The sequence below is a fragment of the Convolutriloba macropyga genome, chromosome 1 (genome assembly GCF_964194025.1).
Source record: "Convolutriloba macropyga chromosome 1, txConMacr16.3, whole genome shotgun sequence".
Lineage (NCBI taxonomy): Eukaryota > Metazoa > Xenacoelomorpha > Acoela > Convolutidae > Convolutriloba > Convolutriloba macropyga.
In genome coordinates this window covers 15,079,932-15,096,038 of record NC_134468.1, presented here as the reverse complement: position 1 = coordinate 15,096,038, position 16,107 = coordinate 15,079,932, and the positions used below count along the sequence as shown (strand labels likewise).

The 16,107-nt window shown below is 34.8% G+C and overlaps 2 protein-coding genes across 9 annotated transcripts in view; one reads left to right on the top strand and one right to left on the bottom strand.

Moving 5' to 3' along the window:
* LOC142335380 (uncharacterized) overlaps positions 1-8,074 on the bottom strand; it is a 41,229-nt gene extending 33,155 nt beyond the window's left edge. The window contains exons 1-3 of one of the 2 annotated variants that reach the window (XM_075383845.1): positions 7,647-8,074; positions 7,205-7,278; positions 4,596-4,717 (exon numbers count right to left, since the gene is read on the bottom strand). In XM_075383845.1, the coding sequence (XP_075239960.1) occupies positions 4,596-4,717; positions 7,205-7,278; positions 7,647-7,942 (492 nt within the window). In that variant the 5' untranslated portion in view covers positions 7,943-8,074. Of the gene's footprint in view, positions 1-4,595; positions 4,718-7,108; positions 7,279-7,646 lie in introns of both variants that reach the window. The other variant, XM_075383854.1, reaches the window with a different exon arrangement.
* The window catches only part of LOC142335397 (carbohydrate sulfotransferase 3-like), a 72,885-nt gene that overhangs the window by 38,923 nt on the left and 17,855 nt on the right, over positions 1-16,107 (top strand). For 5 of the 7 annotated variants that reach the window (XM_075383905.1, XM_075383874.1, XM_075383882.1 and 2 more), the window contains exon 1: positions 13,226-14,087. The exons of the other annotated variants lie outside the window; for them this stretch is intronic. Coding sequence is in view for 1 of the 5 variants with exons in the window: in XM_075383866.1 (XP_075239981.1) it covers positions 13,518-14,087 (570 nt within the window). In the remaining 4 variants the exon portion in view is untranslated. Of the gene's footprint in view, positions 1-13,225; positions 14,088-16,107 lie in introns of those variants that run through there. 7 annotated transcript variants of the gene reach the window in all.

Genomic DNA, 16,107 nt, shown 5'->3' with positions numbered 1-16,107 from the left:
CAAACACCGTTTTCTCAATCTACTTTAAATCTAGAGAAAAAAATTCACACCGCAAAACCACTCGCTTCGCTCCAATTCCTGTTTCGGCGTGACCAAAATCACCACTCCAATTTGACTTCATAAATCATGAAAATGCGTGCACAGATCTTAAAAGAAACGACAGCGCCCCAAAGCAATTCAAATTTGTTGAATTGTAAAAAAAGTTAGGAGCGCTATAGACGGCGCTATAAAATTGAGACTGCTGTTCATGTTATCCGCTGTCAAACTGTATAAACGCTTTGAATAAAGCGGGTATATCAAAATGACGGCTTATGCATTGAAACTTTTTGCATATTCTCTCTTATACGCTGTTTGTATTAAATTGGGTTTCGAGGGCACCACATAATGGGTTGGTTTCAATTTGGATTTTAGTGATTGTGTCTTGAGCTTAAAATTCCTGACATTTATGAGTCACTAATTCACAGATTAAAATGCGGATGAAATGAGTGAGGTGAAAAAAGTTTTATTCATGTCTCAGTCATTTCACCCCAATTTTAATCTCCATTAATAGGACTTTTCGAATTCTTTTAGACTTAATTATCCTTGATTAAAGAAATCTCTAATTATCCTTAATTAAAGGAATCTTAAAGTCGGGGAGAAACAATGTAGGGATTTAATTATTACCGTGTTGAATGACACGGAGCATTAAATTATAGGGGGTTAAAAGAGTAAAGGTGAAAAACAGGACACCATCTTTCTGAAACGAAGATTTTGCATTGAAAGCAACAGAAAGAGAAAGTAGCGACCCTGAGAAAACACTACAAACACAAAGAACAGACAATAACTGATAGGAAGATCAAATAAAAACCAAAACTGAAAATTGCAATAGATGGGATTCGGGCTTCGGCAGTGTATTGCCATGAGCTGTAAAATATTAATAACAAAGCATGTACAACTCATCCTACATTTGAAGCAGGTCACGGAGGCCAAAATTTTGAATGAGATAGGTCGTCCACAACAAAGCTCAACAAAATTCATGCATTAGTAAAAAGTATGACGTACATCGCAAAAACTAACAAGTTAGGCTGCATTTAAAACGCAACAGATTTATTTTGAGCTACCGAGGTGGGACCGAACACATTGACACAAACACAAATTTTTCCAAAAATCTTTCCAAAAATCAAAAAGTCCTATCAGTTGATTTTTATAAAACATCTACTGAAGGACGCGCATTTGTGTTCCAACAATTAATAACATAGCAGTCAGACTGCCAGAAAATAGCCGCAAGAGCTTAGTAGATCTGCATTGTCGAGAAGATAGTAAAAGAAACAGACCAAAAAAAACTTTTTATTAAATGCTGAGATGTTATATTTTAATTAAGAATCTGTTTAAGTTATTGCTATTTCTGTTAGCTACTCTTCTAATACAACCTTCAATAAAAGTGGTACGCACTCACTTGACTTTATCTCTTTGAATTAAAGTCAAGAAAAGTCATTTTCAGAGTCAGGAAGTCCTTTTTGAGAGCGAGGTAAGTCACGCGTGACCAAAAACTTGGGAATGAACAAAAAACTCGCTCAAAAAGAGTGAAAAATGACGTCACACACGCACATCATTTGAAATTGCATGAACGATTGAACAAAAAGCAGATTTTAAGTGGTTGTGACGTCATATGGTCGTAACAAAAATCTTGACAAAATGAAAAAACATAGCAGGACAAGTCCTGACATACAATTCAAAGAATTTTCATTGACTAAACAAAAGATCAGACCTAGAAGGGACTAGAGTGCATTGGGAAAGCCATTTCCCAAAAATCAAAAAAAAAACTTTTAAAAAATTGAAAATCAATGTCAAAATGCCCCATGTGAACAAAAAAACACCAGCGAGAAATGGAAATTTTGTTCAAAAAACTAGGCCTAGAATGAAATATGAATGGATTGAGAAAACCATTTAAAAAACCGATCCAAAAAATTGAAAAAAAACAGTAAAAATCAGAGTGAAATTGCTGCATGTGAACAAAAAACCAATAGCTAGAAAGCGAATCTTTGTTCAAACGCCGTTTTCTCCCTCTACTTTAAAATTAGAGTGAAAAAAATTCACGCCGCAAGCAAAACCACTCGCTTTGTTGCTCCACTTCCTGTTTCGGTGTGACCAAAATTACTACTCCAATTTGACTTCAAAAATCATGAAAATGTGTGAACAGATCTTAAAAGAAAAGACAGGGCCCCAATACAATTCATCTTTCAATTGTAAAAACCAAGAGAAGTCCTATAATAGCCCCAGCTTCCGCTGTGCGGCTATTAATAAAATATTACTTCGTTAACCAATTTCTTTGATTACAGAAAGCAAAATAACAAATTTTTAAAGTTGAAGAACATCCAACATGTAAACTTGATTGCTCACGCAATAATGTCCCCTCCAAAAAAAAGTAAACCAAAAAGGTTAAAAAGATACAGGCAAACTACACCAGGCAAAAGACAAAAATAAATAAAACTTTCAAACTTACAAAAAATGATGTTAAATTATGCTTATAAAAATAATATCATCATTGTCTCTAAAACAAATGATCACTCCAAAAGCTACAAAACATTTCATCTGACAAAAGATCTTTTTGACTCCTTCAAACTTCAAATTTTTGTTGAAAACGGAAAATGAACTACCCAACAGAAGCTCATGATAGTAATGCACTCTAAACCAACAGTATTTACCCAAAACTACACCAGATTGAACCCTCAAGCTTGCAAAAAAATCTCGACGACCTCCGAAAACAAAACATATGAACAGCGAAAAGAACAAAACCTAAAAAATCACTACAAAGGCTAAATAAGAGCAAATTTTGAGCTAAGGAAAATAACTGCTCAGAAAAAACGTGAAACAAATCGAAAAAGCTAACTAATAAAATTAAAAGATCACTACAATTGCAGGTCTGTACGATGATCAGTAAAACATGACAGAAAAAGTTACAATATAAAATTCTTAACGAACAAAGGCTACGTGAATCATGGCGAGCTTGACGTAAAGACACGCTTATCAAAAAGCCAAAGAAAACAAGACAAAACAACTCGAAAAAATTAGAAATCTCAGAAACTAATGAGGAACTTAAGCACACTCTGCACTTGCAATACTAGCAAGGGTAGCTTAAAAACTGCTCTTCGACTTAGTACTTCTTGCTTAATTAATTTGTCCCGTTTCAAATTAAAAAACAAAGAAATATGTGATCACAGCTTTGGAAAAAAAACCATAGCCGAAGAATTCTGTAAACCACTCAGATCCAGAAACTGACGCCAAAAATTTAATCCTGTAAAACATTTTACAAACAGCTGCAAAAACGCAACCAAAAAAGAAATACCCTTCAAAACCCGATAGACAACAGTTGAAACTTTAATGTCAAAACAACTGTTAGTTTTTCTAACAGTGAGCAAAAGTTTTCTATAATTACCCACAAGTCACTAAAAATAGCTTACCCTTGGTCAAAAATCAATGTTGAGAAAACTACGGACACTTATTATGGCTTTCATCAAATTATGGCTTATGTTTTTATCTTCGAAACAATAGTTTTTTCAACAAGAGTGAGCAGATGTAGTGGTTACCTGGACAATAAGAAACAAAAACATCATGAACTAACGCCGAAAGAATTTCTGTCGAACGGCAGGTAAGGGTCTCGATTGTTTTGCAGACTATTTCATCCCAGGGGGTTTTGGCTCGCAGGGTCGGGGGTAATTAAAGGGGCTTCAATGATGTTAATAGTACTTATTACATATACGAATAATAAAAATTAACGAGGAAAATGAAACCAATGTTCGCTCACTTTTCATTTGACTTGAAATAGCAAACCACCGCCACTTAGATCAGTTGCTTAAAAATCTGCAAAATTCAAAGACGTAAAAGTCGATCATAAAAAAAACGGTGCAGTGGGTCAAGGTCAGCATAAGACACAAACAATCATTGCTTAGTACCGGCCAAAATAGTTCCAATTTCAAGCAAACAAGTCTAAATGTTTGGAATTTTTGTTTTAAAAAATGTGTTCAGTATTTAATGGAAGCCATTAGGTGGATAGCAGTCATTCGGCAGATAAATTTTTCTTTCCTATACCTATACCAATAATAAAGCCCCACGAAAATTTATTCCGCCCACATTGGATTCCAATAGAACAAAAAACGATGATCGTCGGACAAAAACTGTCGGGGGCTTGATTCTATTATTTCATGCATCAGCCAGGGGTCGAGGGACGACTGATCTCTTGCGGAGAAATAATTTTACTAAGAGGCGTCTAATGGCGTTTCTTTAGGATATTATTCATCCCTAATAAGATTTAGGTGTAACAAATGAAAGCAACTTGTTCGTACTTTTCACTTGAACATTAATAGGAACCTTCCACAATTTGAGAAGAGCTGCATTCATAAATTCTGAATGAGAGGGAAATATAGATCATGCAAAGATCGATGTCAGAAACGGTCAAGCAAAAACTTTAAATACACACATTTGTATGAGGGCAGTAAGGGTATGCTGCTCCAGCTACATTGAATTAAATGTCAACTATTGAAAAATTGCCTTCACGTGTATGTAAACTGAACTCGTGAAAAAGAATACGTTGACTACCATCAACCAGACTAGCTGACCTTGGGAGTAAGATAAGCTGAAAAAGGAAGATCTCCAACGATGAAAGGCGTGAATCGGTGCTTGACATTAGTCACAGCTCTGCAATGCCTGATCATGTCATCGATGGTTACACCATTCGTACCTGTTCACATACATCCGTCACAGTTTGCCCTCATTATTTATTAGTTTTTTCTCTCGTTTGTGGGAGTTTCTATCTAAGTACGAATTACTGTCTCCTATTTTTGGGTGAGATCGGTAATTCTTCAACCAATATTATCCTTCAGATTATTTAACAACTCAACGCTAAAATGCAAATTTTCTGAAACTTAGAAAGCCCTGAACAGTTAGAACAAATAGCTATGCAACTCACAATTGACATTAAAACAGCATCAATTAAAAAAGTTGAAATCCAATTTTTTTTATTTTAAAATCTATCGGCCGAACTCCCAAAAAAATGGCCACTCACACCATTGATTTATGTCAACTCATCAGCGTCGGTGAATTGTAATTATACCTTCAAAGACTAATAAAGCTCTAAGTGAGCTCCTCAACCACTTGCTGCCGTCGCTGTTTTACTTGTTTATCCCGTAGCAAAATCAAAAAAGAGGACCATAGGACTAATGTAATTGCTATAAACTTCGTTTCAGAGCAATTAAAAACAAACTGTACAAGAGAAAAAACAAAAGAGGACAATAGAAAACTATAAATGACAAAAACTTAATGAAGGTATCAAAATCATTATCAGGTAAGTACGTGAAGACTAGTTAAAAAGGTGACTGGCAAATTGCCAAAATTAAAAGCATTGTTTATCTGCAGTACAAAAACACAACCGACCAACTTCTGAAGAATTGCTCTCGAACGAATAGGGGTGATCTCTAATCTATTGCAGCCTGCTTCAGTCAGGGGACGCGGGTAGCCTGGAGGAAGAGGGAATAAGAAGTTCACCAAGGTTCTTCAAATGACTTCATTAGAATTTATTATTTACCACTATTAAGATTTGAAGCAAAATTATAGTGGTCAGAAAAACTACAGCCCCCAATGATGGTGAAAATATTATCATGGTGAGTTATAAATTCTTGGGGGGGGGGCTACGGGAAAGAACCAATTTCTAAGCACCTCATTTACTTTTAGTAGTGAACCGCCGCCATTAAGTTCAGCGCTTAAAATTCTGAATGAGAGAAATTTAGTTCACAATACGCAAGGGCGTATTATGGTGCACTTTATATTTGACTTCAAATACTAAGCTGTTCAAATTACCCTCAGCTGCTTTAAATTTTGTTTGAAAGCAAGTTAAGACACTCAAAACCAAGAAGTCAAGCATGGTGAAGAAGTCTTTCGAAATGTTGCCAGGCAAAAAATTGCATAACATAGCTGGCAGATTGCCAGAAAATAGCCGCAATAGCATCGCAGATCTGCAGTTTCCAACAAACGGTGAAACAGACCAATAAAGAAACTAAAAGTGCTGAGCTGTTGTAATTTAAGAATATGTTTAACGTACTGCTGATTCTATTAGCTGCCCTTAAATACCCTTCAGTTAGAGTGACACACATTCACATTATCTCTTCGAATTGAACTGAAGAAGAGTCAAATTCAGAGTGAGGTAAAAACCAGAGTGACCAAAAACTTAATCACGCAAATGAACAAAAAACACTCTCCACTAAGAGTTAAAAATGACGTCACGCACGCAATTCAGTTGAATTTTCATGAACGAATGAAAAAACAGATTTGATGTGGTGATTATGAAGTCATATGCTTGTAACAAAAATCCTGTTGACGAAATAAAACAAACCAAGATAAGGCCGATAATAGTCTCAGCTATCGCTTTGCGGCTATTAAAACAGACAAAAAGGACTAAGAAAATGGCTTCAAAATTCATTTGAAAGCCATTAAAAATCTTATCTTACCACTGATTACAGGAAACCCAAATTATTAGAGTATATCTGAGTGCTAGTAGATACAACTGATTGCTAATTGGGTATGCAAATGCGCATTTGAGCTCAGTGGTGAGCAAATGGTCGGGAGAAAATTGATGCAGACGAATGTGAAACAAAGTATTAGGGAAAAATAGCCTTAGCAATCATAACGCGGCCATCAAAATTTTTCCTTCAGATAGATGAAATAACACCTTAGTTGGAAGCAAGTACAAAATTTTGAAAAGCTCCTGAAATGGGAATAAAGCAGTTCAAAAGACTCAGCAACTAGGAGACGAAGCTAGTGTAGTCCAGACGAACAGCTCTAGCAAAAGTTTAAAAAAATCGCACTCCGTAATTACAGAAACTTACCAGGTTCGCTATATAAAACGATCTTTCGTTGCGATATTAGATATCTCAAGCCAAGTTTTCCTAATGAGCTACGTTCTAATTTTTCAGCTAAAAAATCCTTAATAATTAACATGCTATCTACTCGAGAATTAAAGCTAAGTCCTCTCCACTTTTTAGTTTTAGGGCCTGGTGTCAAGGTTCTGCTCCTAATTTCTTAGGCAGCAGACACCTTCTGTGTTTCTTAGAGCACAGTGGGGGCAAACTGTGAATACATGTGGTACAACAAATAGGCCCAAGAGAAGTGGGTGTCTTTAGTAGGTGGTGATGGTGATTGAAGTTCTACAGTAAAGTAGAAAGTGAATCAGCACCTGGGTCACCGTAGACCACCATTCCAACACTGTCACCCACCAGGATCATGTCAACCTCCGCTATGTGTGCACACCTGAAATTATTTTAATCTAACATTTCGATCTCTTCTAGTTAGCCATCTACAATGTCTCAGCAGTTTTTGGCGCCTGAAGTTCTTCCCAATCAAGAGTGCCGAACAAAAAAATCGAACCCAATCTAAATGCTGCTGAGCAATAGATTAACCTTTAATAACACGTTTAGAAGAATCATCCATTGCTCCACACAGCCGGCCTATTTCTGCATATTAGCCGCCAAATGAACCACTTAAGCCTTGATAAGTACATCAATGACAACAAGGGAAATGAGGCTCAAAATAATTTTAGACACCTATTTTATGCTAGTCAAACTTTGCATAACGCGATGAGGGTGTCATAGGAAGCTCGAGTTATTCAAAATCCATACCTAGACGTGAGGATATCATATGCAGTGACCACAACAATCGGCGTGTTACTTCTATACTTGTTCTTAACATCACGAATTGTCACTTTCTTCTCAGGAACTATCACACTTTTCTGTCCTTTACTCGCTCCAGGCGCGCCACCGTAGAAATGCCTCTTCCTCATCATCATGCTCCCAGTTTCCGACTTTGGAACCCGGGCAGATTCCGACGATAACACTCCACCGATTCCAAACCTTGGTGCGTTTGACAGGCGCTTCACAGCGCAGTTACATCGTGAAATTGCTCGCTTTGAGAGCATTTTAACTAGTTCAAGAATGTGTTCTGTAACTTTCACTCAATTTGTCACACAAATCTGAAAATCAGTTTTATTAAAGAATATAGTATGTATAAACCGCAAGTTTAACAAAAGCGACCATAATAACTCAAATTTAACACGTTCTGAACCGAAGTTGAACTAATTCACAAACAGTGCATTTTTATCATTTCATAATTGACCATAAATTTGCCAACTCAAATCTATAATGTAACTTCATGTACAGCACTAAAAATAAAAACTAAGATTTTATCAGATCGCTTTGCATGACGATATAAGTACACTTTTGCTCAATATGATCTAAATATACTGATATTTGACACAGAAATTATGCCTGGAGAATTCAGCAGAACGCATCACATTACATTTCCACGTCTTCCGCGGAGCAACAAAGCCTTATCAATTAGACATGCGATTGACTTTCGCGACGAATAACATAAAAAACCCATCTCAGTACGCCAGCTCATTCCGTTAAAGGAAAAAAGAAAAATGATAAAAAGCTTGTGCAATTTAAAATCAGCTGGTAATCGACAAAACTACAACAGGAAATCTTCAGCAAAAAAATAATTACCAGACCTCCAGATTTGCCCCAGTTACATCATCGGATTTAAACAGTTGTTAAAAAGCTAATCAAAATAGCAAAATGGAAATATAAAAAAGTTATGTTATTATCCAAAAGCAACTGTTGAACGCTCAGACATTCAACCCAGCTTCGTACTACAGAATCTATATAGTCATTTCAGATTCCAATTCAGACACTTAACAAAAAATTTTAATTCTTTCAAAAATTCCTTTTCTGGCTGTCAAAAGAATTGAACAACCATGCAATTTTAAGTCACGATAGAGCAGACACAGTTATCTCATATTTAAATCTTAGAGCTACATTGGTATATATAATACAACCTTATACCGTTCTTTACTCATATTTTTCTCATATTCCTCGACCAGCCAACGGATATTAAAAACCGAATCTGTCAACTTAATAGCGCAGTAGGGCTTTACTTTAACCTTTGTGGGTTGACTTTAATTGGAGGTTCCAATAGGAAACAGGAGTTCATTAGTTAATACTAATTTTAATTGGATAACAAGTTTTACTTACCTTTTTGTGTAGTAGCATTCATTTAAGGTAGTGGCATTGTGCCGACAATGTGCACGCAAACAGTTAATCATCTAAAAACTCATTAAAATATCAGTCAGACATGCAAAAATTAACACGCAAAAATTGAACAAATAGCACAAAATTTTCAAAAAAGGCCATATTTAAAACCGGCTTCTTTTTTCTCTATAAACTTTGTAAATTGAAACAGAGGAGAATTTCTTTGTTCTTTGGCAACTCAGATCCCGATAGAAAAGGCCATAAGTTTGAGCCAAAACTAAATAAATTCTCGCGAATTAATACTTTCCTAAACACAATAGGCTAATAACTACAGTCTATAGAAAATAGCCGACAGATTGATGAGAAATAGCTGCGAAATAGACGGTTGAGGCCCTCACCTCACTACTAGGGAAAAAATTGTTGACAAAAAAAGATCAAAATTCTGACCTCAAGCTATTCTGAACCATCGGCAATGTCGCCCAATCAACATAGCTTTATAAATATCTAATTAAATTAATTTTACTTCTGAGTTAATTTGAACATTATAAATTAAAAATTAAAAGGAGTGCAGAAGTTGTTTTCTTGAAATTGGTAATGCATATCACACGATTGACCTAAAAACTCATCAATAGAGTAAAAAATGGCATCATGCACCTAGAATCAGCGAATTTAACGTCCTATTGTGTGACCAAACGGGCGAATTTAACTTCGTAACGGTCATAACAAAATAAGTGAAAACGACGAACTAAAAAAACATTGAACAAATTCTTACAAATTCAAAAACCGAGACCTAACTATAAACCACAAAAATGAGGAATTATTGACGGTCATCAAAGCATAAAACCATACATACAGGAAAATGAACAACACAGACAAATTCTACAAAAATGACTTTCATTTCTCTTCATTTAAAATATACTCAGTAGTTTCCACGCCAATAAATCCGATAACAAGATCTAAATTACCGTTCACAGCACACATATTCTAAACAACTAACCCACTTTTCCAGAAAAACAATGAAGACAAAGTGGTAAAAAAAACAAGAAAAATTAGAGTCGGAATTTCGTTGTCTTTGGATGGCGTCAGTCAATAAAACACGTACGAATACATTGAAAGCCTAACCATACTAAAAAAATCTGCCATTATAAAACACAAATAGCCAATAAGAATTCTCGTTTTCGAGGCTAAGTGAAAAGAAATACGTAACAACAAACACAAGGCAAAAATCAGACGCTCACTTCTATTTAAATCTTATTTTAAAATAGTTATTAAAAATGATAGTTGAGAAATGAAACCAGTAAAGACAGTCAGCTATGTTTACTTCAAAGCACTGACGTAGGATAGTGACTGTACGCCGCCAATATGCACTCAAAAAGTCAAATTACCTAAAAAATATTTTATAAGTATCATTCAAGGGCGTGCGAAATTTAACGTCACGCTTGAACCAGCACATAAAAAAGTGGCTATATTTTAAATCAGCGTTCTTTCTACTTTTCTTCCCAATTGTTTTGGTGTATGTCTGTAAAATTTTTAGATACACAAAACAGGCCAACAAAAAGATACACTAAGCGAAAAATTCGTTGATCGCAAAGATCTAAACGGAGACAAATAAAAGATCAAATTGAAAAAAAAATGCACAAATCAATCTTTTGAAAATTAAAGCTGAAAAATTTTCTTTGGCAGCTTAGATTCCGACATGAGAAAAAACCGATAACATTTAGCCAAAACTAAATGAACCCTAGCGAAAAACTACTTAATAAATATTTAAACAAGAACCAGTTTTTCCACAGAAAAATCATACTAAGGCCAAAAAAGGCCCCTTTACTTTGAATTTGTTCACTGATCATCTCCTAAACAAAATAAGCTAATTAAAACCTATAAATAAGTAGACAACAGATTGACGGCGAAAAGCCACGAAAAACACTGTTGAGAACTTCAGTTAAAAAAGACTACTAGGATTAGAGATGAAAAATTGTTTAAAAAACTAAAAATTCTGACGCCAAATAGTTTTTTATACTTAAAACAAATTTAAGAACCATCAACAAGGCTAATTAACTTCGTCCATGAAAAAATTGTATTTTGTTTACAATATCAACTAAGATTAACAAGGAGTGCAGAGGTTACTTTCTTGAGTTGTAGATACGATACACACACTGTTCGTATACAATAACAGAAAAAGTTATCTCATGATTGACATAAAAAAATTTAAAAAGGACACCACGTACACAACTTTAGCTGCTTTGTGTAAATCGTTGTAAAAAAGGAAAAAATTTTCTTTTTAAACCAACGCAAGTTCTGAGTTAAAATCTAAAGAAATGAATAAAATTGAGACATATTAAATCACAAAAAAGGAAATAAAAATAAAATATTTTTAAAAGAATAATAAAGGCTTTCAATCTTCTTTTAGAAAAAAGTGTTAAAATCATTAAATGAACAACGTCTAAATTTTTGTCTACAACACAACTCCTCGAATACAACAAACTTGAAAACCAAAAAAGACAAAGTTCAATTTCACTTATGTCTTTGAGAGAGTGGTGTCAGTTATATACGCACCACAATTTTTAAACCCCTAACAACCTCAAATTATCTCACCTTATAAAATGCAAATATAGCCAATGAGACCTCTTACTGCTGAAACAAAGCGAAAAGACAAATAAACTCAATTTTGTGAAAACAAGTAGGTCAAAGTTATTTAAATCGATAGTTCAAAACTGAAAATAATTAACTCATTTAACTATGCCTAATCATTAAGCCTCATCAAGTGAGATCTGTCATCAATACGACTGGAAACAGAAAAAGCAAAAAAAAGTTTGTCAATGAGAAAAGGCATCAAAAATAAACTAAAAACTCAAAATGAATCATTTATATCTTATTAAATCCAAAGACACTTTTTTATTAATGACACAGCGTCAAAACAACAAAAGAGCAAATACGGTTCAAACTCAAAAATTGACTTAAAAAATTAAGAAAACAAATAGAGTCAAGGTCACAAAATTCATTAGCAATTACTAACATAACCGACTAACGTCGGGCGAATTGCTCTCAAACGACCGGCGAGCGGTTGGCTTCGTCAGTAGCTAGCCACGGGGGGGGGGGGGGGGGGGTGCTCCGGGGGCTGATTGGGGCAACACTGGGTTGTGGGGGGGGGCAACAGCGCGGTGGGAGGTGGAGGCAATAGTGGGGGTGGGGGGTCAACAGGTGGGGGGGGGGGGGGGGGAGGCACTCAACCTCTAAGAACCGCCCTTCACACCATAAGTATAAGTATAAGTCTCCAAAACAGTTTGAGCTGAAAGGCTCTAAGAGCATTTAATGCCCGCTATGCGCTACCTGTTTATCCCCTTTTTGAGGACGAAAAGTCAAAAGCGTCAGACGAAAAATCGGTCAAGCGAAAAATCGCATAGAAAAAGGCCGACAGGACTAATATAATTGCTACAAACTTCGTTTGAGAGCAATTAAAAACCTAAACAAATTCAATTAATTCGTATAGCAAAGCCAGAAACATGTCAGTGCTAAGCCTAAACAGTTCATCATGAGAATAACAAACAAGGCAAAAATTCACTAACTTTTAAGAAAACAAAGAGTACTATAAATAGTCATAAGCATAACCACAATTCGAAATAAAAAATTCAGAATGCGTGAACAGAGCAGAAGACAGCGCCCTAATACAATCCAAATATTTTTGAATTGTAAAAAAGCGACGAAGAGGCCAATAATAGCCCCGCTATGGCTTCGCGACAATTGAAAAATCTTGGAATAATCAGCCCTATTATATCGCTTAAAACCCAATGCGCAAAATACAAAAATTGTGCTGAAACAGAAAAAAATCATCAAGTAGGCTGTAAAAGAAGCTGTTGGTGTGCCCTGAAAACGGATGACAGAACAAATTAGACTTCCAAAGTGTTCGATGTCTCAAAGCGTTGGTGGTCGAATTGTCAGAAGTGACGCGTATCTGTCGACAGATAAAATTGGAAATCTTATAGAGTCATCTCAGGCAAAGAAAAATAAATCTAAAATAGACACATTAGCAGTAAGAAATCTAGTGAATTCACTATTTACTGTTAAACGAAAAAAAAACTGCATCTCGATTATTAGCCTGCACATTACCCGTCTCATTTTTTTTCAAGGACAAGACAAATAATCCAAATGAAAAAATGATACGACGAACCTTCACAAACAACCAAATCGAAAAAGACCATAGTGATTAAATCTTCGGCTGGTATAATAATACTATTTTATTTTTAAAATAATAATGTACCTCATTTGAAGCCAAGTCCAAACTAGTTCAATATTTTACTCACATACAATATATATAATAAAATTTCTCAACCATGTAGAATGAGAAAATGGTGGAATGACAAATCATGTAACATCTGTCTGTACCAGACCTTTTAACTTTTGCTGCATGGACTCTCTAAATGACACGAGTCGTTGCTTACAAGTTTTTGCAACAAATTATAACACACGATGAAATTCGTATCGTTAAAAAACTGCCTATATTATATAACAGTAACGTTCAGCTCAATTCTGATAGTAAAACTGGTTCAGTTTCACTCTAACAAATTCAATCTGAAATCTAAAACCAATCATGATAATCAGCGCACTGTCTTTATTTCACATAGCTTTACCACACGATATTTACCACCAAAGCCATTTCGGACCACTGGAATTTTTCTACACAGTTTATCAGCAAATGAGCAATATACTGAAAATTTTGCTTTGAAAAAGGAAATTAGAGTGATCATAAGCAGTTTGGGAAGAAGCGGATCTTCAATGCTGGGTGAGATCATATCGACGTTCAACACAAACCCGTTCTATGTTTTCGAACCCCTTCACACTGTGCAAAAAGGCTCAAACTTAAGCTTCACGATAGCCAAGCAAATAATGCAGGATATTTTTGACTGCAATTTGACAACAGATGTTACCGTGCAATACTTGCAAAATTGGCCACACTCGCATCGAACATTTCTACAGAAGCCAAGTGGAAGGAGGTCGTTCCAATATTACCGACAAACACTTTCATGGGATCGAAGAAAGGTAATTTATTATCCGGGCATAGTTAAGTTCTGCTATACTTAAGAACCAATCAATAAAAATTGCTAACAAAGCAAAAAAATAATTTGTCAGTTATAATAACATAAGGAAATTTGATTATCTCAAAAAGATGGGTGCATGCTTCATGGCAAGCTTCAGAAACGCACACCTAATTATCACGATAATACAGCAACTTTTACGAAGCTGAAAAAATAACCAGTTGAGCATGTTGCTTTACGTAAGTGTTGAACATATTCAACAAAAACACCTATATATGAAGTTCTCAGTTCCAGTTTTCTCTCCAGTATATTGAGCTGAAAATTTAGTATAGCATGAAACATTAATTTCTAAAACAAAAACAAAACAAGGAGGCTCGTTAATGTGCGTTTGCACATGATGTTCGACCCGAGCTTATCAACATTCTTTACTTAATTTTCAACCAAATGACGATATAACAAAAACAGATATTTGAGTTTAAAAACAATCAACAATCGTTACAAAATCTAACCAGATTTGCAACAATCGTTACAAAATCTAATTGAATTACAAAATGCCATGCCTCATTACAGCGCCAACTAGATCTGCCGTTAAAGACACTACCAGAAAAAAAATAAACAACAAAATTAGCAAAAACAAAAATTTCACGGCAAAAACTGAATATCAAAATTTATAAGCACCTAGTAACAACGTCAAAATGCAGTCAGATAAAGCCTCAACTACAAAAATTTACTTTTTCCTAGCTAGACAGCAGATGGAAATTTTTCTTAATGAGGCTAGGTAACAAGTCGACAAAAAGAACCAATAATGAGGCGAAATTCAAAAACCAATCAATATTTTTTAAACCAAGAAAATTCAAAAGTCTTAAAAAGCATCAGCTTTTAACTAAATAAACCTTGAAAAGATACCAAAAAATTATTACGAAACCAAAAGGACCTGTCATTAGTTAGACTAGGCCATAGAAACGGACTAAAGATGCAGAAAAACTCAAAAAAATTACAAACGATTTGCGATAACAAAATTATTGATACCATTAAAATCATTAGCTAGTATCTGAATATTATCAACTTTTAATTCAATTGTTATTTCTACTATTTCAGCTAAAGGATTTGTACTGAGATATTAACTAAGTTTACCTGGGCCACAATTGAGAACCATTGGGATCTGTTATTACGCGATTGTGTTGGAAGAGAAAAAGAAACACAAAACTGACCAATCAAAAAACGTTTAAAAAAACGCATATTGACCAAGTAACAAAACTTCAGTGACAAATCATATAAGTAGATATGTTATTTTTTGAAATACAAGCAATTGGACGGGACCTCTCAATGATGAAAATAAGTTACAAGTTGACGAAAAAGACAACAAAAACTGAAAAATTTGAACAAGAAATTTAAAATGTAGATCATAAACTTTAAAACTATTCACTAAAAACTGAGTGCTTCGGGTAACATCATTCATTCAATCTTCAATTACAAGCTTATGCAACCGGTCAGCAATTTACGGCCACCTAAAGAACAAAAAAACAGGAAAAAACAGCATATTCAAGATATTGAGCGAGAAAAGTGTCGAAGGCGTTAAAAAGTGAATTTTTCAATAAAACATTTTTAGTTTCAAATAATTTTTTAACAGCAACGCAATTCTTCTTTTTTAGCGATATAAATTCAAAAAATCACCAATTAGGAACAAGTACATTAGAAACACGAAATTTTTGAGAAAACTCGTAGTATCAACGCGATAAAAATCAATAGCTTTCAACGGAAGCCAGTAAATACGCTAAATTGATGGGACGACAAGTTTGTTTGCCATTCAAATGTCATCAATAAACCATTACAACACTATGAAAACAACAAAAACAAGCAAAAAACCAAAAATTCAGGAGGAAAATGAGAGAAGTTTCGGAGCCATTTAAAACATAACCTTTTCTCTGAAAACTTCATCTGTGATCCATTGAACGTCTTTTCTAAGCGAATGTGAGCGTTTAATATTTGGATAATGTGATAAGAGTTCAAAAGTAAACAATGAA